Consider the following 24014-nt stretch of genomic DNA (forward strand, 5'->3'; position numbering starts at 1 on the left):
ACATCTGTGATGTCATTCCTCCATCACGGATACCCAGCATTTGTAAAAATATCGGCAAAAGTACCGGGACCCTTTTGAAGTAGAGGAAATGGAATCGAAATGTTGGGACACATGAAATGAATTCAAAATATAAACAAAATGATTGATGAACTCTTTCAGGCACAACAGTCACTACAGTGGACAGCTTAATTCGTTTGATTATGAATTCCAAGTTCGTCCTCGAATCAGAGACCAGGTGGCGCCACGGTCGGACTGAATGTATTTTATTGTAAAGCTATAAGGAAGAAGTAATTACATGTCAATCATTTCTTTGATTTGCTCAGCAAAAATCCCCCCCAAAATAGAAGCACTGACATTGATTCCAAAGTCAAACATGCAGATGGACAAAAAAAAAAGTCCAAACCATCAAAAAGCAAACAAAAACCCAAAACCCAAATACGTCACCCAACATTCCTCCGCTATAACGTCTTTAAAAACCAGGAAAAAAAAATAAACATCCAAATGAAAATTGGACGAGCGGCGCGACGAGCCTACGCGAGCCTACGAACATCGGACGAGCCTAGACGCCACATTTCCTTCACACGCTTCGAGTATAGATACAAGAGAGTCGATATAGATATTTATATATATTCATATTTGTCATCTCATCAGAAAAAGAAAAACAACAACAACAACAAAAAAACAATTGCATGTACATAAAACTGTACAAAAAACAAGGCATCACTAGCATTGTTTCTATAGAAATATTAACCGACCCACAGCAAGTCTACAAACATGGACAGGCTTCTTCTCTATAATTCGGTAAAAGAAAAAAAAAGTACTCCGCTTCGAAGTTGGGAAGCTTGGTGTTGCTGCTTCCACATTTTTTATTTTTTTTTTAGCTTTGTTGTGTAGGGTAAGGGTACAGAAATTTTTTTTACAAACTCCTCGCGTTAACCTGTTAGCCGAAAAACCTCTTCCAGATACGTAACTGTGCAAAAAACAAGTAGGCTATTTTGTGGCATTTGAAAAATATCGCCCTTTTTGCAGGTTTTCTTTTGTTTTTACATCAAGTGAATGTCGATTTGTGTCCTAGCAGCTTGAATTACATCCATTTAATTAATTTGTGAGGTCATAACAAATTAACAAGAAATCACGTTTGCAAATTACACAACGTTTACATTATAAAAATGTGGTGTTTTTTTTAATCGGCCAGTTTGACATAGAAAAAGATTTTTAAATAAAAACGTTTTTTTTTAATATTAAACCATGAACTACAATAATACATTTAAAACCTTCATTTGCACTTCTCGTATGTCTGTCTCACTTAATTTATTATTTATTTTTATTTTTTTACATATTGATAACATGACTTTAAGTCAGCTTGAATGATTCCGATGTAAATAACATAATTGCAACTGAGACGGTGAAGCAAATTTTCATGGAACACATCCGGTTTGCGAATTATCTCACAATTACTTCAAAGATGTTTTTTCCGCACATTATGGCAGTTGAAAACTATCACCATTTTTTGTGGGGGGGGGGGGGGGTTTGTCGAAAAAAAAACACAAATGAGGGTTGTTTTTGAAATAGAAACAATTAACTGGGATTACGTCATATATTTACGCTTCTCATACGTTTGACTTCGTTTGTGGTTATTTTTTTCATGCATTAAGATCAAGTTGATTTTGCAGAATTAACTCATCAACTTGTTAAGCTCTTTGAATCAAAATCATAATTAACAAATGTGGTACTAAAAAAAACCCCATAAATAAATAAAAATTCTGTCCAATTCACAAGTTGATGGAATTTTTCAAACATTGCTTTTTAGTTTACCGTAGCTTTTTTTTCCATTAGATTTCAGGAACACTGATTTGTTTTCGTCACTTTAATCATTTCAAAGGTGTCCATTTTTTAACCAAGAGATCACAACAAACTGTTTAGGCGACTTCAAAATTACACTCGACATTTTTTTAAAAAAAGAAACAAAGAGCTTTAAGAGCTTTTTAAAAAAATATTGAATGGTTTACTGTTATGACTAAGAGAAAAAAATCTAAAGATATTTAACTTGTTATCTTTTGCGTTCCTCGTACATTTGACCTAATTTGCTTCGCTTTTTTCGTCAATTTCCTTTGAGTGGCTTGAATCATTTTGACTTTACGAACTTCCAATTTCGTCACTTGAAACACACTCTAAGACACAAACTTCCATTGATGGCTGAAATGATCCCCAACTGTCCCCCAAATTATTTCAGATGCATTTCATTTCAGCTGAACGTCTGCAATGAACAAGCGTCAACTTCATTTAATTCCTGCGTAATTAATTTGAGATTTTAGTTTTTTTTCCCGACACATCCGAAGAAACCCAACTTCCTCTTAGCGGCTAAAATTTATCGTTAACTTGAGAGATCGTGACAGATTGGTATTCAAAGTCATGATTTTGACTTGTCAGACGTTGACCGATTTTCTGAGATGTTTTCCCATTTTGAATGGCACCAACGTCATCAACTTCTGATTTTTGGAAGTATAAAAACACAGTGTGCCCGCTCACTTATGTTTTGTTCAAAAAGAGAAAAATAAAATAAAATAAAATCAATAAAAACATTGAGCGCATATTGATAGAGGAAAGCAATGATTGACTGATCACCTGAGAAAAATGTGACAGCCAAAAAAACATTTTCATATTTATAAAGTCTGCTTGTTTCATGCTCAGAGTTATAATACACAGTTGAAAAAAAATGAATTGTGGGAAATGTCGGTTCCAACGCTTATCGCTCAGTCTTAAAGAAACATTTCAAATTTGAGTGTCAAATTGTCCGATTTTGTTTTGGAATACAAAATACTTGAACAAACTGTAAAAACAGTTTCTTTTCCTTCTTTAGAAATGTTAACAACCTGTTTTTTCTCACGAAACCCGACTTCCCCGTTTCCAGAAACCAAAAGATTCGGACTCTTGCCACTCGTGCGGTACGCGCTCCACAAGGCACCCAGCGGCGTGAATGTAAGACGCGCTCAGCTCAGTGTTAGCGTTAGCATGATGCGTGTGCGGGAAGGAGGAGCTTGGTTAATGTTTGCTTGAATTTGTTCCCAACTTCACTTTCGAGCTTAGATGAGAGCTGAAGGGATCAACTTTGTGTCCTTTGTTTATTGTGACAAAAATACAATTAATAATTCAAAAATGTTTGAATTTTTCAGACTAAATATTAGCAAACAATGCAAGGATGGAAACCAAACCGGTTTTGACTTGTAGCTTGGCCTAAGAACATAGTTGCCTAAGTAATTTTTAACATCGTGAAAATATCAACCAAAAAAAAAGTAGCAACGTGCTTGCTAAAATTTATTTTTATCGTAATTTTTTGATTATTTCCAAAAACATTCTCATATATAACACAGGCAAGTTAGCCATGAGGCTAATGAAGTACTTCTTCCTGGAGTGGGGGGCAGAAATATTGGTGAAAAGGAAGTTGTAAAACACGCATGGTCGCTAACTAATGAACCAAAAAAGGGCCTTTTCATCAGAACAGGTTTGGTAGGCAAGGTTCGAATTTAGCAGCAATTGGACTCAATTTCGAGTTGTTTTTGGGTGACTCATGAAAGTGGATGAAATGAACCGAACCGTTTCGAACAACAATGGCAAACTTCCCAATCTTTTTTGGCATGGCTCCTTTAAAAGTTGTTTTTGTGGATCTGCTCATGATAGACAGGCCTAACTAACTTCCAAATTGCCAAGTCAAACTGCGAGTGTGGACTTAATACTTCCATAAATTTTCAGGAAGCAAGGATACAAAATGGCCTACTCGCTATGTCTTATTGGCAAGGTATCTTGAAACTTTTTTTTTTGTGGGTTATTTTGTGGGATACACATGCCAACCAAAATTCAAACACCAGAAATTTGGAGTTAGGTGTAATTTGTAGGCCAGCAACGGCAGTGATTTTTTTGGGGGGTGTTTTCTGGCAGGCTAATAAATAAAAGAAGGGAAGAGAAATTCATTTTTTTTTCTTTAGAGGGTCAAAAAGTCTCACATTAAGACTTAAAAATAATTTGTGGTGCTGCTTTTAAACTTTAAGAAATTAACTACACTCTCTCTTTCTCTCTTGCTCACACACACACACACACACACACACACACACACACACACACACACACACACACACACACACACACGCACACACGCACACACAGATGCACACACAGATGCACACACACACTCAAAACCAACAGAGGCGGCAAAAGGCCACTGAGGGTCAGCGGAGGTTAATTGGTGGCAAAGAGTAAGCATAACCTCCGTCCTCCATCTTTACCTCATGCAGCAAAACACGCCGGCCGCTCGGGAGGCGCGAAAGGGAAAAAAAAAAGAAAAGACCTGATTCCTGACGGCCAGGTCAAGAGGAAAGACGAAAGGAGGAGGAGGGGGAGGAAGGCAGAAGCATATGTTGGGCCTTGAAATGGAAATCGTACTTCACAACCTACTTTTGAAATGAACACGACTGGAAACGGACCAATTAAACAAAACAGGGACCAAAATCAAACAAAAATGGCCAACTACTAGACTGCTTCTGGGGTGCTACAGAGCAGGTTGGGGTGTGGGGGGTCACATCTGGGATTACGTCAAAAGAAACTCATTATGGATGAATCTTTGAGTAGATGTAAAAACCCACACAAAGTCAATTTACCCATCAGGCTTTGTTTCTGTCTGAAAGAATCATCATTAAAGCCCTCCAAATGGAATAATTTGCCTTGATACACTCATACAACTAATTAATTTCAAAAAACAAAGCAATGGTCATAAGAACAATTTTGTCAATAGTGAGCTGCTGCTTTGACATTTCCTGTCAACTTTCAAGCTCCTTTAGATGAAACTACGGTTCTCAGTGCTTAGAATTGAAATTGAATTTGACTTTAACATTTGTGCTGATTTAAATATAAATTCTGTGGCGTCAACATTTAATCCGGACGACGACAACAATCAAGAAAAAAAATGCAACCTTCAGCTCTCATCATGATGATGATGACGACAATGCTGAGAATTTCAGTTTTGACTTGGAAGCTTTCAACTTCCACTCTGAGCATCTGGATTACTTCCCAATGGTGTTGTGCCATCACGAGTGTGTTGTGATATTGAAGAGAAGAAAAAAATACCCCCTCCCCTCCAAAAAAAAAAAAATTAAAAATAATAATAATAATAATCCCAGCAGGGTCTGTACATGCAAAACTCATCAGTCCCGTGGTGTGACGTCACGTGAGCTTCACCATATTTACATGTAGAAACTGGGAGAAAAAGATTCCCACCATGTGTAAACAAGTCAAACGTCCTGGAAACAAACAAAAAAAACAACAACATTGGAAAAAAAAATAGGCCAGGCTGTTTGATGTCCAGAATGGTTGTGGGCAAATTCTCTCCAAAGATCCAAAGAAAGAAGTCCAAAGTCAGGCTAGATAGTTTCACACAGAATACTGCGAAAGGATTTACAACATAGTCCACTCGAGGGATTGTGGGGGCAGGTGGGTGAAAAAAATTAATGACACAATGCATTGTTTGTTTACATTCCTTCCATTTTCTCATTTACAGCTGATTGGCTGGCACAAAGCCAGGTGGGCGGGGCCTAGAGCAGTGAGCATAAGGGAAGGTGGGATAAGGGAGACTGTGCTATAACACAGCCAGGCACAGGTGAGGTGTTTAAGGGCTGGAGAGGTGCTCGATAAGAGATTTGTTAGGGGTGGTGAGGTGTATAGGGCATTGGCCAGCTGTTTGGATATGTCTGTGAAGGTGCTAAATCTGGCAGGGAGTTGCTTGGGTACGTGGGAGCTTTTGTGTGAGGTGTTTGGGGGCACTGAGGTGTTGGGACGGGGCAGTCAGGAGTTTAATAGGGCAGTAAGGTGTTTGGGGGAACAGTTAGGGCAATGCTGATTGGCTGATGTTGGAGCGGTAGGAAGTGGGATGCGCGCACCCCTATTGGGCATTCTCCACAGGGTGCCTAGGATGAGTGTATGGAAGGGTTTGGAGGTGTTTTGGGGCCCAGTGAGCTGTTTACGGGAAGTAGTGAGGTATCAAGTGAGATAGCGGAGGGAAGTGAGATGTGTTCAACAGGAAGGTGAGCTGGGTGCGGGTGACATGGGTGTTTGGTAAAGTAATGTCTTTATTATGGCAGAGAAGATGTTAATGGTATGGTGAGGTACTACGGGAGGTGGTTGGGGGCTGAGTAAGGTGTGATGTTTGAGGGCCTGGTGAGATATTTAAAGGGGTTGTGAGGTGGTTGGGGTGTTGGTGAGGGGTCAGGTGGAAGAGTAAATGGTTTAATGGGACAAGGATGTGGTTGGGGTTGTGGTGAGGTATTCAGGTGCGGTAAGTGAGGTGTTTGGAAATCACATAAGGTGTGTAGGGTAGGGAGGTGATACAGTGAGGGAGGTTTTTCAAAGCCTGGTGAGGTGTTTAGGGGGAAAGTAAGGTGGTGGTGATGATGTGTTTGGGTGGGGCAGTGTGTTGTTTGGGGTCGGGTGATGTCTTTACCGTGACAGTGAGGTGGTTTAGGGGTGGGACAGGTAGGTGTTTGAGGGCTGATGAGGTGTTTGAAGGGTGAGGTGTTCTGGCGAGCAGCGTCAACTGGAAGCGATGGTTACCGGGGTGCGCGGGCCTCCCTCACAGATAGATCTCCCGCTTGGCGGCGTGGCCTGTTGGGGTGGTGGCCGAGTGGAACTCCACCGCCTGGCTGAGGGGGATCTCCTCCAGGCCGCAGTCTTTGGCGGGCGTCTGGCCAGTGGCCCCCAGGGGGTAGGCACTGCTATAGGGTGTCATGAAGCGCATGTTAGCCACCCTGCCCCCGCCCACGCCGCGCTCCTCCACAGGGACGGGCTTGGGGCTGCCGTTGGCTACAGGCGGTGGGGGCGGCGGCTCGCGGGTGGCGTCCATCTCCTGGTAAGGCACGAAGGTGGACAGCTTGGGGGGGACGGCGGCTCCCTTGGAAACTTTGCGGTTGGGCGACGGTTGGCCCGGCATCCAGCACGAATCTGAGTGTCCGAACTCGGTGCACTCACGTGTGCAGTTGCCCGTCATGGCCACATCCGGGAGAGGCCTTAGGTCTGCAGTGAGGAGGGGGGGGGGGGGGGGGGGCACAAAACACAACACACACTCAATAAGTCCCGTTGGCATGACGACAACAACAACAACCACCTGAAAACAAACTTTAATTAACTTCGTCTATAAAAACAGCTTTCCCAGGGGGGAGGACCCCCGGGGGTGCACAAGATTAAAACCGTAATAGTGGAAACATTTATAGAAAAAGTGGGATACGCGCACCTCCATTGGGCACTCTCCGGGAGGTGCCCAAGATTAAAAACGCCAAGATGCTTTGTGGTAAACATTGATGTGTTTTCACTCCCAAGTTTATTAAAAAAAAAGAGAGGTTGAATTATGACTATTTGGGGGTGCAATTGGGGGTTTATCGTGCGCCAATGGGGTTTTTGAAAATGATGCGCATCATGAAACACTTTCTTCACGCTCTAATACGACATACTATGTATGCATTTTAGCTGTAGTACACATTGCTCTCATGTATATTTTGATATGGATGTTCTGGAAACTCAGGTGCAACAATTCAGTCTTGTTGTTGCCAAGGGGGTGCGTTATGCAAAATGAAGAGCGCTATCGACTAAACCGTTGATTTCAGTCAGGATTTTAAAAGTGGGTGCGTGGCTTCAACGGTTTTGTCTTGGCCGTTCTATGATGTAAAATTATTCAAAAATCAACCTTTATATGTTCAACAAGTTCTGGTAGATGGTTTTGGTAGATGGGAGGTTATGGTGCTACGGTAGGGGTGCGCCGACACTGTTGGGTGTTTAAAGGATGCGTGTGGCTTCAAAGGTTTTGTTACACCTATTGTACAACGTAAAATCAGGGAAATAAAAGTCATGCTCAATGGGGTTTGTTTAGTTGGATTCAGGGGGAGTTGTGGCGGCAAGGTTAGGGGGTGCGCCAGAGCTTTCCGGATTGTTAAATGGGGTGCATAGCTTCAAAGTTTTGTTACGGCCGTTCTGTGATGTAAAATTATTCAAAAATCAACCTTTATATGTTCAACAAGTTCTGTTAGATGGTTTTGGAGGGGAGGTTGTAGTGGTAGGGTAGGGGTGCGCCGACACTGTTGGGTGTTTAAAGGATGCGTGTGGTTTCAAAGGTTTTGTTGTGGCTATTATACAAAGTAAAATCAGGAAAAAAAAGTCAAGCTCCACAGGGTTTGTTTAGCTGGTTTCAGGGAGAGTTCGTGGCGGCGTGGTTGGGGGTGCGCCAGCGCTTTCCGGATTGTTAAACGGGGTGCATGAACAAAGCCAATTAGTAGCCCAACAGGAAGAAAAAGAAGGGAACGAACGATGTTGGGGGGGGGGGCGAGAGAAGAAAGAGTGAGGAAAAGGTCAGTGAGGCAAAAAGGCAAATGTGAAACGCGTATGCAGAAAGGAACCTTTCTCTCCCCACGCGTGACATTAGATCATTCTCTAATATCCCAAGCTGCGGACGAGGCGGTGCGAGGCGAGGGGGGGGGGCGCGAGGGTTCTGTCCTGGCGCGAGAAAGCAGGCGGGAAGCGAGCGCGTGCGGGCGCATGCGAGCGAGCGAGCGCTGCTGCTGACTCGACCAACACATTCACTCACACATTTCTTATTCCTCTTTTTATTATTCCTGCTCACTGATGTACGGTTGGTTGGCGCTTCCTGTGGAAAAAGGTGGCAAAATGTTGAGTCATGAACTCGGCTTTTCTTTCATTTTGCATTTGGTTCCAAAAATAGGACTTCTGTTCTATTCTTTGAGGCCAACCCTTTAAAATGTCCTCACCGAGAGGTGCAACTATGAATCGATTAATGGACGAATAATCGATACTATGAAAAGCAAACACTCAGATATAATCTTATTTAATTTGCTTTTATGTTCATTTTATTTATTTATTTATTTTAAATTGTATGACTGAAGTGTCTTACATTTAGTATCCTACCCGTTTCTGAGCCCCGCCCCTTAGAGGAAGCAGGAAGTGCTCCATTACAGCTGTCTGGGTGCTTCACTGTTGTGGGTGTCTTTTCGTGGGCCAGTGTCGCGCTTTTCTGCGCTCACCCCAGTGGCACACCCAAAGTCCCTCACTACGACGGCCCCTCTCTCACCGCCATACAATCCGGTGTGCCCCCGCTATCGCCCAAACTAATTAGAAGTACCAAATGGAAATTATTTCCAGATCAACATCTGACATTTCACGCCGCCGACATGAGTAAAGGAGCTGCAACCGGACGCTGGCCATCCCTCCGCCTCCTCCTCCTCCTCCATTTTTTTTCACAGACGTAAATTTATCTTAAAAGCAGGAAGACATCAAACCGTGTTAAATATGGAAATGAAAGAGTGCGCCACTTGACACCGCCTTCAAAAATACCCCTTTCACTCCTTAAATGGATTTAACCAACTTCTAAAAGGACACCAAAAATGTTATCTCGTTTTTTGTTTTTATAAAGTGACATTTTGAATCACCTTTCACACAGAGATTCTGCATTAAGTCATAAAAATGTGTGTGCATTTTTCAGACAAATTGGGCATATCCAGGGAGTGAAAGAATATCCAGCATTGAGCCTGTGCCTTTCACACAAAAGCCGTCCAGCAACACTGTGTCCCACAGTCCTGCTTTTCACACAGAGATTCTGTTAAAATGGTGCACCAGATTTGTGAAAGTAGATCCAAAATCTGTCATCCTGTGCCTTTTACACATAATCCAAATTTAACAGAGTGGCAGGTGCTAAAGGTTACTCTTCTGTCCCAGCAAAGGTGTTTCCCTTCTCACAGACATTTTCAAAAATGGCATATCCGAGCTGTAAAAGTATACCCGCCATTTACATTTCGCGCAGAACTCAGTCAAGGGAGATATTGCCACACCTTTCACACGGCAGTCCAATAATTAACAACAATAGGATAGAAAAGGTAAGGGTCATATTTTAAATTTTGGTGATTACGACATTACACCGTTTCCCTTTCACACAGAGGTTCTGCAAAAATAATAGCGTTTTTGAGATCTGAGATTTTTCAGCCCGTGCCTTTCACGTAGCACTCAAAAAAAAAAAAAAAAAAAAAAAACAAGCTGGGAGAAGTGAGTGTCAATTATGCCGCCACTGAAAGAGCAAGTGCAGCTAAATGGTGAACGGGAGCTGTCCTCGGTACTGAAAACTTCTCTCGATCTATTCTTGCGCTTTGCATGCACAGCAAACTTCAATAAAAGTAGGGGGTTGGGGGTTTGTTTAAAATAAAAACATTTTGTCACCTTTGACGCAGCTGACTTCTTGTGGTGCAGAGAGAAAGAGAGAGACGTCACTTTTGTAGTCCTCATTTGCATCTTCGTGTTGAAAGTCACCAGAAAAACTAACTTCAACTGACTTCACGCGTCCAACTGGATGCGTGAAGTCAACGAATGAAGAAAACGTTGTTTTAAATTTCTATTTCATTAGTTGCAAGTCAGGGCGGCCCGGTAGTCCAGTGGTTAGCACGTCGGCTTCACAGTGCAGAGGTACCGGGTTCAATTCCAGCTCCGGCCTCCCTGTGTGGAGTTTGCATGTTCTCCCCGGGCCTGCGTGGGTTTTCTCCGGGTGCTCCGGTTTCCTCCCACATTCCAAAAACATGCATGGCAGGCTGATTGGACGCTCTAAATTGTCCCTAGGTGTGAGTGTGGGCGTGAATGGTTGTTCGTCTCTGTGTGCCCTGCGATTGGCTGGCAACTGATTCAGGGTGTCCCCGCCTACTGCCCGAAGACGGCTGGGATAGGCTCCAGCACCCCCCGCGACCCTAGTGAGGATCAAGCGGTTCGGAAAATGGATGGATGGATGGATAGTTGCAAGTCAAGTATAAGTCACTCTTTTCTTGTCTGCTGCTTCATTGGACCACAACGTGAAAAAATAATTACACAGTAGATTTCGGATATAGCGGCCTGGTGTTCCAGTGGTTAGTGCGTCGGCCTCACAGTGCAGAGGTACAGGGTTCGATTCTGTCTCCGGCCTTCCTGCGTGGAGTTTGCATGTTCTCCCTGTGCTTGCGTGGATTTTCTGCGGGTGCTCCAGTTCCCCCCCACATTCCAAAAACATGCATGGCAGGCTAATGGAACACTCTAAATCGTCCCGAGGTGTAAGCGCAGATGGTTGTTCCTTTCTGTGTGCCCTGCGATTGGCTGTTCAGGGTGTCCCCTGCCTACTGCCAGAAGACGGCTGGGATAGGCTCCAGCACCCTTGAAAGCATAAAGCGGATCGGAAAATGGATGGGTGGATGGATTTCGAACATAGTTTTTTTTTTCAAGATAATTAAAGTGTTACTTTTGAAAAGTAATCACATCCTCTTTTCACTCAGGATTAATGCTTTTTATGCACCCTAAATTTGGCATGACCTTAATGTTGATGGAGTTCTCTACTTTTAATTGGCCAAAGCACGGTGAGACATTTACGAAGAATGCTTACTGATGACTAAATAAGCGCTGACTGACCACCAAGTGACGACGACGCTCTGGTTTCCGTCGTTTCATCCCGTCTTCACTTCCTGGTTGTTGTGATCATCTTTCACAGATGCCCCACCCTCTCCACAGCGACATTGTTGTGCAGGCATTGTGTCGCGGGGTCACATTAAGAACTGTGCCTTGTCACTCTTTATTCTCACTTCAACAACTTTTGTAGGGATTTAATTAGCCGGCAATTACTTAAAGGACGCAGGGACGACGAGGACGAAGGGGAAAAAAAGTTGGAGGGAAATGAGACAGAAGGAGGTGGGGGGGGGTGGGCTCGGTGGTTCTTTTATGCGTCACGTTTGGCAGTAAATGAAGAAGACGGGATTTTTTTTGCAAAAGAAAGAATATGAATATGAGAATGAAAAAAGTGGAATATTGGACACCCCTTCCAAAAACATTATCATCCCCATTTCTGAACTTAATTTCTAAGACCTCTGAAGGGGGAAAAAAATCTGTTTGTTTTATGTGTTTTGTTTAACGAGCCATTTTCAGACCCGCTCACACAACGATCCAGCAAAAGTGGTATAAGTTGATTCAGGAGTTTTTCCTGGTGCCTTTCACACAGAACAGCAAAAGGGTGTTTAAAAGTTAAAAAAAAAACAAGGATATGTTGAATTTAATGGACAGTGTGAAATGGGCTTTCATTATGCTTTTAGTGTCTTTTTCCTATTCCCCTTTCACACAGATGTTGCAAAATGTCACATTCCCGGTCCGACTTCGTGCAAATTGCCTTTGACGCAGGCACTACACCAGCCTCTGTTATACCTGTGAGAGGACCTCAAAAGTCAGAAAGGTGCCTTGGTCCCTCCCCTCTATGCCAGTACCTTTCACAAAATACAGCACATAAAGGGGGGGGGGGCGGGGAACTAAGGGCTGTGTGAAAGGAACTTTTCTATAAAATGAGCTTCTCTTCATGCATACTATGTCTGAAGGTGGAAAATTAACATCAATCCAAACCATTCGGTGTTGGTACGATTTATTGTAAAATAAAATAAATAAAATTAAATGTTCAATTAGGCGGCCCGGTAGTCCAGTGGTTAGCACGTCGGCTTCACAGTGCGGAGGTACCGGGTTCGATTCCAGCTCCGGCCTCCCTGTGTGGAGTTTGCATGTTCTCCCCGGGCCTGCGTGGGTTTTCTCCGGGTGCTCCGGTTTCCTCCCACATTCCAAAAACATGCATGGCAGGCTGATTGGACGCTCTAAATTGTCCCTAGGTGTGAGTGTGGGCGTGGATGGTTGTTCGTCTCTGTGTGCCCTGCGATTGGCTGGCAACTGATTCAGGGTGTCCCCCGCCTACTGCCCGGAGACGGCTGGGATAGGCTCCAGCACCCCCCGCGACCCTAGTGAGGATCAAGCGGTTCGGAAAATGGATGGATGGATGGATAAATGTTCAATTATGGGTGGCTGTTTAAACTTCACACCCCCCATTCCTGCTTTCCGTTGATGCTCTTTCACACAGGCACTCATCTACCTCTGGTACTACCTCAAAAAAAATGAGACCTTGCCTTTATGTTGCTACCATTCACACCAACATCAAACTGATGGTTCAAAACGGAAAAAAAATAAACTTTTGTTGGCAGTGTGGAAGGGGATTTTTCGTTAGCTTCTCTTCACATGTCCTAAATTTGAGGGTGGAAATTTTTAGTGTTGGTGCTGTGATTAGGGAAAAATGGTGAGTGTCTTAAAATGTCACATGTGAGAGGGTCTTTAAAACTTCTTTTGTCTCTCACCTTTATGTCGTTACCTTTTGCGCACTCCAGCTACACAAAAGGGAAGAGGAATAACAGGCTTTTGGAGCCAGTGTGAAAGGTTGTCAGAGTACAAAATAAAAAGTGTGAAAAATGATGCGTGGTTGTTAAACTTCACACCCTGATTCACCCTTTTGGCTAATCCCCTTTCACACACATTCTGACCTGTCTCTGTTATGCCTCTGATATGACCTGAAAAGCCAGGGAATTGTCATGGTCTCTTGCCTTTGTGCCTCCTGCCTTTCGTACAGAATAGCCACATTGGGTAAATCGGGCTGTGACGGGCAGCGTGAAATTTAGATTGTCCCTTGTGAGGAGGAGATGCATTCCGTGCATGTGTGTGTGTGTGTGTGTGTGCGTGCGTGCGTGTTAGATGCTCGGGTTTTGTAGCGTTTTGTATTTTAGTGTTTGTGAAAGAATCGGACAGAAGGCGCCTGGAGCGAAATCAAGTGCAATAATGCTGTTGCAGCTTCTCCAGCGCATAAATATTTGACCACTGCGAGGAGTGTGTGTATGCGTGCGCGCGTGCATGTTAGAGGTCTTTAAAGCTGCAAGGGTTAGTTTTGCTTTAAATTCACGAAAAAAAAAAATTAAAGTGTGTCTTCAGGATATTCACACGTAGACACGTACAGGTATGTATGTGTTCATCCTTCCATTTTCTTTGTTGCTCGTCCTCATTAGTTTGAGCCGGAGTGTATCACCCGCTGCTTTGAACGTATATCCTGAAAGTATATCCTGAACCGATACGTAGACTACCAATCACTAATACACACACATATCAACATTTGAGTGTCTCCAATAAATTTGAAATGCATTTTTGAGAGGGGCGGGGGGGGGGGGGTGAATAAGTTAGCAGCAGACTAGTGGCTGGTCAATGGAAGAACACTCATAAAGTAGATAAACAATTCCACAGTTCCAAAGACAAAATGCATGATCATCTCTGATGCAATGGCGATTGATGGTGCGTAATGGAAAGATGCACACACGGTTTTCTGTTGTATCACATGAAAGTGGAGGTGTTTCAGTTTTGGATTTCAGATGAGTTTTCTGTCATTGAAACAATTCAAACAGTGTGCTTATCCTTCGGAAGGCGATTGATGATGAGCGGCGGTGATTGATGGCGAGTAGTGGAGACATGCATTTGTTTCGACGAGTTTTAAATCCATTTTGCCTGGTTGAAACTATGACACAATGGTGCCATAGTGATCTCTCAGATATGATTACACAGCGGCAATTGATGGCGCGTAATGAACACCAGCGCACCGTTTTCTGTTGTCGTCCATGAGAGTGGAGTGGTTTTCGTTTTTCAATGAATTTTCTCTCGTTGAAGAAACAAACATTGTGGTCTCTCACAAGGGCGACCGATGTCAGGTAATGGCCATATGTGCACATGATGTTTCCCTTGTCTCATTCGTTGGACGTTTTGGTTTTGGGCTTTCAGAAAAAGTTTTCTAAGCATGAGACTAAATGGCATCATAACACAATGGCGATTGATGGCCAGTAAGGGATGCCTGTGCACAATATATACCATTGTGTCAAAAAAGAGTCCATTTCATATTTTTTGTCCACAAATCAATCTGTTTCCTCCCAGGAAAACATGTCAGATGACAAGGAAGAGGAATGCCCAACGTGTGATGACTGATTTGATGATTTTTTTTCTCACTTTGGAGCCAGTTTTCTGTCATCGAAACACTCAGAGGACAAGAGCTGATTACTGGCACATGATTGACATGTGCGCACATTGTTTGCTGTTATATCCAGAACAACAGTGAAGAAGTTTTCGTTTGGCATTTCTTTTTAATCAGTTTCCACTCATCCAAGCAGTTTTTGGCTGATTTATGCCGCATGACGGACGTATGCACACGTTGTTGTTTTCCCGTCATGTCATACGAGCGCATCGGAGCTGTCATCGCGTTGTAGAGTAAAAGCGCCGTTGGCGTTAACATGCACATCAAAACAGGAAGTGCCACTCTCGCTGGAAATAAGTGACCCCCCCCCCCCCTGCACCCCTGTCCTCGTCAGAATACGCAGCGCCCGCTCCTGCCTGAACGTAAATAACATCAACAGTAAAGTAAATCAACGCACATCTGAGGCGGTACAGAATTAGCGGCAGGGTGACGACGATGACAAAACCGATTATTAATAGAAGAAGAAGAAGAAGGAGGAGGGGGGCTGGGTGAGGGGGGGGGGGAGTGGTTGTCATCCCTGCGGTCCGGTCCTACTATGACAGGAAAATTCAATTATCCAACAAAAGTGAATAAATTTGCAGAGCCGGCGCCCGCGGCGGGAAAATCTCCCAGGATGCATTGGGGAGCAGACGGGGATGGGAGGGGCCAAGGGGACCAGGGGACTCATTATTGGGACGCCGCCATCTTGGAATTTTGCTGAAAGAAAAGAAGACCCACAGTGCGAGAGTGGAAACTTCTTGACAGGCAGAGGGTGAAGTCATCTACAAAGAAGTGAAAACGTCCTCAGTGACAGGAAGTGAGGTCATCCACAAGGACGGGAAAACTTCCTGATGGACATGGATGTGACATGACAGAAATGGAAATTAAAACTTCCCCAGTGACACGAAGTGATATACTCTCCAAGCAGTTCGACATGGACAGGAAGTGGAACGATCCACAAGGAAGCAGGGAGCGTAATTTCCCGAAAAAGAAATAGAATGTGATATAATCTAGAGTGTGGGAGAGTATTCAATAATCTGGAAGGATGGAAAATTTCCAAAAATTGAGGAAGGGAAATGATCTTCACTATGAAGAAACTTCCGCATCGAAAGGAATTGATGGACCAGCAAGCAGGAAGTACAATTTCCAACAAGGAAATAGGAAGTGCAACGATCCACCATGTAGCTACAAAATCCAAGCAGAAGACACCCCAAAATAAAAAATAAAAAAGATCATCTTCTTGGGCGAAATGGGGAAAGCGTTAAATTATGAGTGAGTTCCTTTCTCACAACTTCCTGCACCACCGCAGACATCGACATCACACGACACACTCACACACACACACACACACACACACACACACACACACACACACACACACACACACACACACACACACACACACACGCACACACACGCACTCTAACTCAAAAACAATGTCTCACATACCACACAAACACTCTTATACGTGGGAAGTCTCTCAAATCTCAAAGATACACATTTCTCCCACAAAACACACACGCCTTCTTTCATTTGCATAACCTCTCTCAAAACTGCAACACACGCGCACACACTCACACGCACGCACACACACTTACGTGTTTTGGTGCATTTTCAGCCCCTTACACCAACACCAAAACATTGTCTCTCACGCACCACACTCACATGCCCACACTCACAAACAGCCGCACACGCTCTCAACACACACTCTTTCTCACACACATACACTGCATTCATGCGCTCACTTGTCACTCCCACAAACAAACGCGCACTCGCACAACACTCTCTCTCACAAACTCAGACACACACTGATCACGTACACATTCATTCTCATGCACATACACTATCATTACACATCATACATGGCCTCACACTAACTCAAAAACATGCACTCTCACACAACACACTCACACGCTCACATTCACAGGCACACGCACTCTCCCAAAAACACACACTTTCATTGTCACACACACACTCACCCACGTACCCTCACTCTGTTTTTCTCTCAGATTGACAGACGTACACAATTTTGCTTGCAACACACAATCACACACAATCATACATCCAGATCTGTCTCTCACAAACACACACTGTATGCACTTTCTCACTCGCTCTCACACACACTTCCACGCAGAGGCAGCATGACTGACGTTTCTCGGTTCCAAACTTTCCACTCGAGCTTGTGAATGCAGTGCGGACCACGTGACGCCTCTGTAGCGCCACATCGCGTTGTGGACAACGCGAGCCCTGGGGCGGCGTCACATTTAGCACGTCTCCGCCTTATTCGTTCATTTCACGCCGAGAACACGAGAGAACACCGCCCCGGCCAGATAACAACTTCCTCTTTTATCTGCTCTTAGATAACCATACAAAGCCGCAATTCACCAACCAACCTCGCACACTGCATGTGCGCGTGTATGTGTGTGTGTGTGTAGTGCGTGCTTCTTTGAATCGCATGTCCTCATGTGAACACAGTGGGATTTTTTTGGGTGATCAAGATTTTAGTTTGAGCGGCACTGTCACACTTAAGATCTGAATGTGTTTGCATTTTAACACATTAACACACACACACACACACACACACACAGTTTTTTGATGAAGACTTAGATGGATTTGCACAGAACCTCTGGAAAGTTCTCTCTATTGTCGGTGGTTCTCCAGGAAGTTTAAAGCTTCCTCCAAGTCAGATTCCTCACGGGATTTTTTTTTTTTTTGACAGAACTTTACTGAAACGCTTCCAAGAAAATGACTTCTTCATGTTCTTGATGTATGCGCGTTGTTGTGTGTGTTTGTGTGTGTATGTGTGTGCGCGTGTGTGTGTGTGTGTGTGTGTGAGCAAGAGCGAGAGATGTGCGAGTTTGTGAGAGAGCGAGTACAGAACCCAAGGTGTGAAATGGAATTTGTGGCCTTCACCCCTTGGGCATGCCTCCTGCCTTTTGGGAATGAGCGAGCACCATGTACCTTTCATGCCGCTCAAAATCTTCATGCTGGTGTGAATCATCATCATCATCGTCATCATCTGGCACCACTCCCAGCCTGATCTCCCTTGCATCTTCGCGCCCCCGCTCTCATAGTCTCCCCTTTGTAACAGATCCCCGTGCGCGACGAGGCACTCAGCTAGGAGGCGGAGGACGGCCTCATTTGCATACGTAACGAGGCAAACAAGAAAGGAAAATAAAAGGATTTGTTAGCATCGGGTTTGAGGGATTTTTTTTTCACTTCCCTGTGGCGGTTTTGACGGCCGTCCAGGAAGCCGGCGGGAAAATTCTTTGCTGTTTATGCGCACGACGGCGGCGGGGGAGGAGGAAGAGGAAGGTTACGGTCATCCCGTCGGCTTCTTCATCCTGCCGGGTAAATCTTCCTGCGTTAAATGTTGACGATAAAAACAATAACAACAACAACAACAAAAAGGGGCCCCTGCCTGTGTTCCCGTTTTTTTTTCCCCCTGCAGAATTCAGCGGGATATATAACATTTTTTTGCTGCCTAATCTGTGATGCAAAAGAATTTACAGCGTGAAGCCGAGCCGTTATCTCGCTCACGCAGCACGAGAGCGAGCGGGAGAAAAGGCGCGAGGCGGCTGAATAATGAATCAAACACGCTCCCGCCCGCGCCGCACACATTTCCCGCAGCTCCCGTTAAATATTGAGTGGCCCCCTTTCACGCACGCGAGGAACCGCGGCGACGTGTCGAAATCCACAACGATGAGCAGCGCGACCCGTCCTTGACTTTTTACCCCGCTTTTTCTGAATGCATTCTGCCCTGTTTCAACTTTTCCAACCAAACAAGAAGCTTGGTTGACCCCCACTTTACAACTACCCCTTTGTGTGTTCGGTGTGAAAGGTAAAGGTGGATAAATTTCACTTGTCCCTTTTCATGCAGTGGTTTAATAAATGCAGGTGTGGAAATGGGGAACAAAAAAATGGGAGCATGTCATGAAGTTTCTTCCTGATACTTCGTCGTAGCTGCCATACCACCTCTGAAACCATCCTGGTGGATTTGAATTCTGCAGGTGAACTTCAACCTCCCCATTCTGTTAACCTTTCACGCGACTTTCAACAAGGGGGTGGTCATAAAGTAGCCCCTTTTTACATTAAAACACTTCTGCATCTGATCATTTCTCTGAAGTTGGGGGGGGGGTTTCAATCGACCTTTCACGCAGGTCAATTACCCCTGGGAAAGGAGCGGCAGTAAGAAAATATCCCTTTTTCAAACAAAAACAGTCCTACATCTGATACTTTCTCAGAAGTTGGGAGGTTTTTGAAACTACCTTTCACGCAGATCAATAACTCTGGAAAGGTTCAGCATTGAGGGGCATTCTCAGTCGCCCCTTTTCACAGACACACAGTCCTGCCTCTGACCGTATTGCAGAATTGAAAAATGTGTGGGTGGATTTAAACCACCGATTCCCGATCGACCTTTCATGCAGACCAGGAGTTCAGGGGGACAAAGGTTTGGTTTTCAGGCTCAGTAAGAAAGCAGCCCCTATTCACACACATTCCCCTCTGCTACTTTCTCAGAAGTCAGTAAATGAGGTCGTGGATTTCAACCGCCCATTAAGAGTGTACCTTTCACGCAGAGCGACTCCTCACAGGAGCACGCCTTCAAGGGTCACTGAGCAGCCCCTTTTCACCCGTAGACAGTTCTGCCTCTGCTACTTTCTACAAATTTAGCATTTGAGATTGTGGATTTCAACGGCCCATTTCGAGTCTACCTTACACGCAGTCGGGGGGGGGGGGGGGGGTTGGCTTCGAGGGTCACTGACAAAACAGTCCGTTTGCACACAGCCCTGACAATGATACTGCCTCTTAAGTCACACTTCAACCACCCCGGTGGTCCACCTTTTACGCAGATCAAAGACTCAAGGGGGAAAAAAGCGAGAAAAAACTTGAGAATCAAATCTTTCAAAAGTGTGTATATTATCGTGTGTCCTTTTATTGTGTGTCTGTGCATATGTTGAAATTGTTCATTTCTTCTTTTTGTTGAAATAGTTCTGTGTGTGTGTGTGTGTTTTCTTGTTTTTTTTTTAAATCCATGTGTAGTATTTATTTATTTTTTTACTATTTTTCTATTAGTGTGCTGCGTGCAAGAGTGCCCCCTGTGAGCTCAATTAAAATTGCAGCCATTAGTGTGAAGCGCGCGAGAAAGACTTGACAGTGTTCGGATTCAGAGGAGAGGCAAAAACATCCGAGTGACTCTTTGCGCTTCATTAAACACGCACACGCACACACGAGGACCCCCGGGAAGTCTCAAGTCAGCCAGCAAGGGTCAAAGGGCACCAGGAAATGGACAGGAAGTGGACCGTGGAGGGACAGGGCTGGTGTTTGAGAGAGCGACACAACTGGAGCAGAACAACATGGACCCTCTGGACACATGCACACACACACACATACACACACACACACACACACACACACACACACACACACACACACACACACACACACGCACACTCACATCATCACATCCCTTAAGCCAGCAAATGTGAGTGATGTGATGCGACGTCCAACGCGTCCATTTGCAGTCGACAGGACTGGGAGGCTTTGGCCCCGCCCCCCGGCGGCGGCGGCGGCTCAGCCAATTCGACACCGGCGGCTATGAGAGAGTTTAGTGACTGCAGAGTCAGATGCCAAATCAGAAGGTCGGAGAGATCTAATTTCGCTTCTTGCCGAAACAAGTGTGTGTGCCTTTTGGTTTCAACACTTTGAATGTGTGAGCATTTCATTTTAACTGTTTCTATATGCGTGGGCGTGTGTGTGCACAATGGTGTATGAGACTGCACACGTGATGCCTGGTGTGAGCGTGTTTCAGTCTGTTTGTGCAATTGTGTTTCAATTGCGGGTGTCTTTTGTCTTCCCATTTTCATGTGGGTGTGCGTACGTGTACAAGTGATGCTGCGCATGCATACGCGTGTGTGTGTGTGTGTGTGTGTGTGTGGTGTGTTTGGGTTTGTGTGTGCCTAACTTGCATTTAAACTGTTTCTATGTAAATGAATGTGAGCGCGTGTGCGCTCACTCAAGTGTCTGTTACAATAGGACTGTGATACTGTGTGTGTGAGTGTGTGTGTGTGCGCGCACGCTTTCAGTGTTAAACTGCGGCCGTGCTCAGCATCACAAATAATGTAAACAATTCTTTGCCTTTGCACCTTGTGTGTGTATGTGTATATATATATATATATATATATATATGCATACACTATAGTCAGTGACACCAGTGACCCGTGTTGGCCTCAGTGAGTTTTTATCTATGCTTGTGTGACCCGAATTGTAAATACAGAATCCCGCACCAAGCTGTGTGTGTGTGTGTGTGTGTGTGTGTGTGATATGAATTATGAGCATCAGCCTCCCCGTGACCCTGATGCATGTCCGTGCAGAATGACTTTGTATCGTGCATATCAATGCGCATGTTATCTCTTCAGTGTGTGTGTTAGGTTAATTGAGGGGAGGTGTTTTAAGTGTTGCCCGGGGAGATGCGCACCGCCACTGCTGCCGTCCTCTCATTGTCTATTCAGCACCATGATCTGGACCAAAAAAAAAAAAAACGGACATGCGCAGCTCCAGGTGGATGGAGGTTGGGTGTGTGTTTGTGGAGAGGGGGTCGCCGCTTCACGTCTACCCGCAGAGCAGCACTCGTGACTGGGCAAGCGCGAGCCCCTCAGCTGGAGCTCAGACGAGAGGCTAATCCTTCCACGCGGAGGAGGCGTTAATATTTGAGGATGAAGTGAGGGGAAGACAGCGCGATTTCATCCTGGCGAAACACTTTCACACCACTTGACTTTCCGCTGCCGTGTCACGCAACCGTGCGAAAGGCACCGTCACAGAATGGGGGGCAAAGGCAATTTCCCCTGCCTCTGATGCGGTATCAGTTTCATTACATCCGTAATGGTAGCGTGTGCATTTTTTTTAACCCCTGAAGAAAACACAAGAGATGACGGAACTATTCGTGGATTGCGGGGAAAGGTTGCTATGTTCTCTCTGTTGTCCAATAAGAACTTGAGGTTCTGAATTTGTTTCATGACACCACCTTTACGGCAACTTTCCCACTTTGTTCAAGTCACTTTTTAAATAATGTGCACCACATTGTTGTTGCGTGCGCACCACATTCCAGTCTCTCTACATAAGTTACGAGGAGTGCTCCCTTCCTATTGGTCAATGCAGAAGAACCGATCGAAGGACCACGTAGGAGATGTCACACAAATGTGGCAAGACGAGCAAAAATTACTGACGTGCCAGACTTTCCTCGTCATCTCTGAGCATGTCACATGACGCGGGCCGGCGACGCGCCGAGATAACTTTTCACCCCTCAATCTGCTCTCGGCTTCTGACGATCTTCCTTCTGTCCTCTAGATCGTCCCCGCTCTTTTCAAGATCCACTCAAGAACTTCTCACATTCCTTTTTTCTACTCTTGACAGCTTTTTGATAGTTTTCTGAAGCTCTCTCTCACTCTCTCCTCAACATCAGCCCTGCTCTCCCGGATCTCGTCTTTTTTTGTTTTCGTCTCCAATCACAGTTTACCTCTTTTCACCGTGAGATCTCTTCTCTAGATTCCTTCCTTTCTCCTCCTCCGTTGACACGACACAAGTCCAACGTCATATTTACTCATGTCTCTTCCCCCTCCTATGTCACACTCTCATATCTCTCCTCTCTCATTTTCTCCACAGGTGACCGCCGAGGCACTGTGAGTGTGTGTTTGTGTATATGTGTGTGCATCTATTGCGTGTGCGGGAGTGTGTGTGGGTGTGTGTTCCGGGGAAGTGGATTATCATGGTGGTCTGCAGGAGTTGCCGGCAGCCGAGCAGAAAGCTTTAATGAGAAGTCGCTGTTTACTAGGGACAGACTGGGACACCACTCACCCCCCCCCTCCACACACACAAACACACGCGTGCGCATGTGCGAGCAGGCACTTGAAGCACACACTGTAACTATTGCAGTGATGGAGGTTGGAAGGTTCCTTCTACAAACTAGTCGGCTCTGTGTTTCCTCATTAAGGAAGACAGTCAGGACAGTTACAAAGGCGTGCGCACACACACGCACGCTGAAACTTTTTACAGGGTAGCTGCAGATATAAAAATACTTTTAAAAGGCATTTTTGAAGCCACTTTGGTCAATTTAAACATCTCACCTTCATTAATTGTGACAACTACGTGTTTTTTTCAAAATGGTAGCGACTCAATTTTTTTTGTCTGTCGGACATGGTCAACATCTGTCGGTCTTGAGTGTATTGGATGTTTTTTTCTCTGTCGATGTCAGGTGTGGCCTTCGGGGACAGTCTGAAATCACAGTTTTCCTGCTGCACCACACCTGAGTGATTGTTCCAAGTATCCCCAACTATCTATCTACCTGGATTATGTCCGTCCATCCATCAAGCTAGCTTGTATTTTGCCTTCAGGGACAGTGTGACATCCCCTCTCACGCATCAACTGAAGTACATTCATCTATCTATCAAATCTAGTCAGGTGCCTTCAGGGAAGTTCTGAAATCATAGCTTCTGTCTCAATTTAAAGTAAGACGATTTTCATCCTAGCTAGCTTTTAAATTCATTCACCAACATCTTGTGTGACATGGAATAGTTGTCAGGTAGTGACAATTGCTTTTAACGCAAAATAAATTTGTTTTCTGGGTGTTATAAACTTCACACCCTGGTCCGAGCTCCCGGCAAAATGCATTCAGACAACTTCTGTTCCGCCTCTGTTACACTTTTAGCACTTAGCGCTTGGTGGGCATTGGCGGTAGTGCTCTTGAGTGGTTTAGGTCCTATTTAGCTGACAGAACCTTTTGTGTCAGCCTTGGCTGCTCTGAGTCACGCACTGCTCCCCTGTCATGTGGTGTTCCACAGGGCTCAATTCTGGGGCCTCTGCTGTTCTCGCTGTATCTGCTCCCATTGGGTTCCATCTTAAGGAAACATTGTATTGGGCCTTAAACTGGACAGTGATTTCAAACTTGATCGTTGTTAAATCCAGCTTCTTTCACCTTAGACAGCTGGCCAAAATAAAACCTCTCCTCTCTCATGAACACTTTGAGACAGTAATTCATGCCTTTGTCACATCCCGGCTCGATTACTGCAATGCCCTTTACTTAGGAGTCAGCCAGTCCTCCATTAAGCGCCATCAGCTGGTCCAG

The 24014-nt window shown here is 44.8% G+C and overlaps 1 protein-coding gene across 1 annotated transcript; it reads right to left on the bottom strand.

The window, feature by feature from the left end:
• Positions 1-247: 247 nt before the first annotated feature.
• LOC147208887 (uncharacterized) lies at positions 248-22710 on the bottom strand. The gene is made up of 2 exons (XM_086101529.1): positions 17858-22710; positions 248-7056 (listed from the first exon to the last, which is right to left on the bottom strand). The coding sequence occupies exons 1-2, from the start codon at positions 17946-17948 to the stop codon at positions 6617-6619; spliced, it is 531 nt and encodes a 176-aa protein (XP_085957655.1). The 5' UTR covers positions 17949-22710; the 3' UTR covers positions 248-6616.
• Between the last annotated feature and the right edge of the window lie 1304 nt (positions 22711-24014).

This window comes from Hippocampus guttulatus, chromosome 2 (assembly GCF_054856545.1).
Source record: "Hippocampus guttulatus isolate MCC_2025c chromosome 2, RoL_Hgut_1.0, whole genome shotgun sequence".
In the NCBI taxonomy this organism is placed as follows: Eukaryota; Metazoa; Chordata; class Actinopteri; order Syngnathiformes; family Syngnathidae; genus Hippocampus; species Hippocampus guttulatus.

Coding starts and splice junctions, on each gene's coding strand:
- LOC147208887 (XM_086101529.1), bottom strand. CDS start 17,948: ATGCAAGGGAGATCAGGCTGGGAGTGGTGCCAGATGATGACGATGATG. Junction 7,057..17,857: donor GATTTTGAGCGGCATGAAAG/GTACATGGTGCT, acceptor TCCTCACTGCAG/ACCTAAGGCCTCTCCCGGAT.